At 52.8% G+C, this 2,866-nt stretch overlaps 1 protein-coding gene across 1 annotated transcript; it reads left to right on the forward strand.

Moving 5' to 3' along the window:
- The first annotated feature begins 342 nt into the window (after nucleotides 1–342).
- Nucleotides 343–2,866, forward strand: LOC100834378 (probable inactive poly [ADP-ribose] polymerase SRO3). Its single transcript, XM_003561814.4, has 4 exons — nucleotides 343–1,404; nucleotides 1,826–2,073; nucleotides 2,163–2,305; nucleotides 2,425–2,866. The coding sequence occupies exons 1-4, from the start codon at nucleotides 575–577 to the stop codon at nucleotides 2,521–2,523; spliced, it is 1,320 nt and encodes a 439-aa protein (XP_003561862.1). The 5' UTR covers nucleotides 343–574; the 3' UTR covers nucleotides 2,524–2,866.

The following is a 2,866-nucleotide window of genomic DNA, read 5'->3' on the forward strand; positions in this document are numbered from 1 at the left end:
ACAGAGAGTTTATAAAAAAGGGAGATTGGATAGCAATAAATAGACCTGAGTTTGTCTTTTAATCAATCAAAATTGTGTTTTCCCAGTCAATGCACTCCTTAATTAGGCAATACCAGTACTAGAATATTCTTCCGATTGAAGCAAGTAGTTGTTGTCTAGTTGGAGAAATGCAACTAGGCCAAGCAAGGGTTAGGAAAACGGTTACGGGCTAAACTAGAAATCTCTAGACTTCTCCACCAAGTCACCTCGGCAAGGGCAAAACCGCCATCCGAAGAAAAGCAAAAAAGAAAGACAATTAATAATTCCGAAAAGAACCCTAAAACTAAAAACGAAAACCATCCCCACGCGCCCATCTCCGTCTCCTGCCGCAACCAAAACCGACGTCCTCACCGACGTGCCGCTCACGAGACCGTCCCGCCGTCCACTGCCCCTTCTCCACGCTCCTCAACCTATATATTCCAGCCCCGCCTCCGACCAAGCCTCCACTTAGCCGGACCGCCGCACGCACCCGCATCGACGACGGAGAGGACCGTTGCGTACTAAGCAGACATCTACAGATCGGAATCGGGCGGCGATGGACTTCTCCGGCGACGTCAAGCAAGCGATCCCGCGTCCCGCCGTTGCCTTCACCGGCGTCGGGAGCGGTGGCCCGTCCCCGCTCCTCAGGGGGTGGCGCGAGTTCCGGCGGAGCGCCGCGCCGGTGAGGTTCCTCTGCTTCGAGGGCGCCGCGTGGGCCGATGTCGAGGGCGAGGCGGCCGCGGCTCTGCGGCGGGCGTTCCTGGACGGGAAGGTGGTCGCCGAGGCCGCGTACGGGGGCAGGGAATTCCTGTTTGACTTCCTGCGAATGGCGCGCATCGACGCGGCCAGCGCCGAGGCCGTCGCCATGGGCTGGATCGACGAGCGCGGGGCGTGCTTCTTCCCTGTTCCGGAGAGCGGCAGGAAGCGGAAGAGGGGTCACCCTGAGCAGGATGGAGCGTCGTCCGGGGTTGAGGAGGGGTCCGACGAGAGCAGCGAGACGGTGGATTCCGGCAGGGTCAGGAAGGCGGCCCGTGGGGCGTGGGGCAAGGCGGTGAAGCTGGAGGAGACGGACAAGTTCTACCAATTGGTCAAGAAGCTGCTCCTCAGCGGGATAGCCCCCATGGGCGGCCGCGGCGTGGCGATGACAGCCGTGCACAAGGTCGCGCAGGGGCCGCGGTCCAGGGCGTTCCAGCTGCAGGGACAGCTACTTGCCGCTCAGCGCGGCGCCGGCGGGGGCAATGCCAAGTTCGCGTGGTACGGCGCGCCGTCGGTTGACGTGGCCGCGGCTGTGGAGCACGGATTCGGGAAGACCAACAGCCGGGTTCTCGGCCATCGCGCGCACGGCGACGGAGTGCACCTCTCGCCGCCTCAGTCTCCTTACGCTAGGTGAGTTCCGAATTCTGAATTGGTTTCTTTTGGTTTTTGATCAATGGCGAGCATGAACATCGCTGTAGCAAGATTCGACGTTTACCAATTGGGGAAAACTTGCAAATTGCATTGCTAATTTGAGATTCCAGTAAATCCTGAGAAAAAAATGTATTGCTCTATCAAAACTTTTGGTTTGCAAATCATGAAATTGCTGGTCTGTTCTGTTAGCTAAGCTGCTAGTTTCCAATACACCTTGCCACTCTGTCAGCGTTAGCATTTATAACAATTAGTACAGTAATTTGGCTAGGCAATGATTTGTGGAAGGGGGAATAGAATGAATAGAACTAAAGCATGATTCTGTAGCTACCTAGAGATAAAATATGATCTGCTGTCCGGTTAAGCAGTTTATCAGAAAACTAACGAGATTATCTTTGTTCAGTGCGATGCTAGCAAAGGCAGATGAGAGCGGCGAGGCACATATCGTGCTGTGCCGTGTGCTGATGGGTCGGCCAGAGGCCATTCCAGCCGGATCCTCCCAATGCCACCCAAGCAGTGACAACTACGACAGCGCCGTCGACAACATACAGAATCCAAAGTGGTACGTTGTGTGGAGCACGGACATGAACACAAGAATCCTCCCAGAGTACGTCGTTAGCTTCAAGTGCCCCAACCTCCAGCAGATGCAAGGTCAGTGTACCCCCTGTCTGAATCGACTCTAATTGTCCCAAGCTGTTCTTGGATCTCATTTCAGTGTTCATTGAAAAATTGGATTTCAGGATCTTCATCCAGAGCGACCTCAGAGCTGAAGAAGCCTTCTCCAGTGGCTCGTGACATGTTTCCAACGCTTCTAGCGGAGATCCAGCGGTTCGTGCCATCCTCCAAGCTACAGACATTGCAGGGGACTTACAATTGCTTCAAGGTATATTTGTGTGATGTTCGTTGCCTAGTCCTTCAGGCTCACATCTCTTTGACAGATCGTTCGAGATATTATGAGCACAAACAAAGTTTATTAAATGGCGATTCCATTTGTGCTTGCAGAAAGGGCAGATGAAGAAGGACCAGTTCATCCGATTCTTGCGCACCTTCATCGGCGACAGGGTGTTGACAACAGTGGCCCAGAAACTCCGAGGATACTGATGGACGGTGCAAGGGTGCTCTTCTCTATCTGGTTTTGTTGTCGTCGTCGTTGGTAACGTGGTCGCTCATTCGGCCAACTCCATAGAATCGAACAGTATGTGTGTTGAGTACCAATCAGAGAGATCTTTCATTTCTTATGTTGCCGTAGTTTAGCCGGAAATCACAGCTGTCATGTCTAGAACATAGAGGGGTTACAGTAATCTTCCATTAACCAACACAAAGGTAGATTTAATTGTTGATTTCTGAGCTATTTTTACTTGGTATTTTGCAATTCCAATCTGTACAGACTGAAAGTTCTATGAGTTCATGCCTGAAAGCAGCATTGATTCGTCGATTCAGCCAA

The sequence above is a fragment of the Brachypodium distachyon genome, chromosome 1, assembly GCF_000005505.3.
Source record: "Brachypodium distachyon strain Bd21 chromosome 1, Brachypodium_distachyon_v3.0, whole genome shotgun sequence".
Lineage (NCBI taxonomy): Eukaryota > Viridiplantae > Streptophyta > Magnoliopsida > Poales > Poaceae > Brachypodium > Brachypodium distachyon.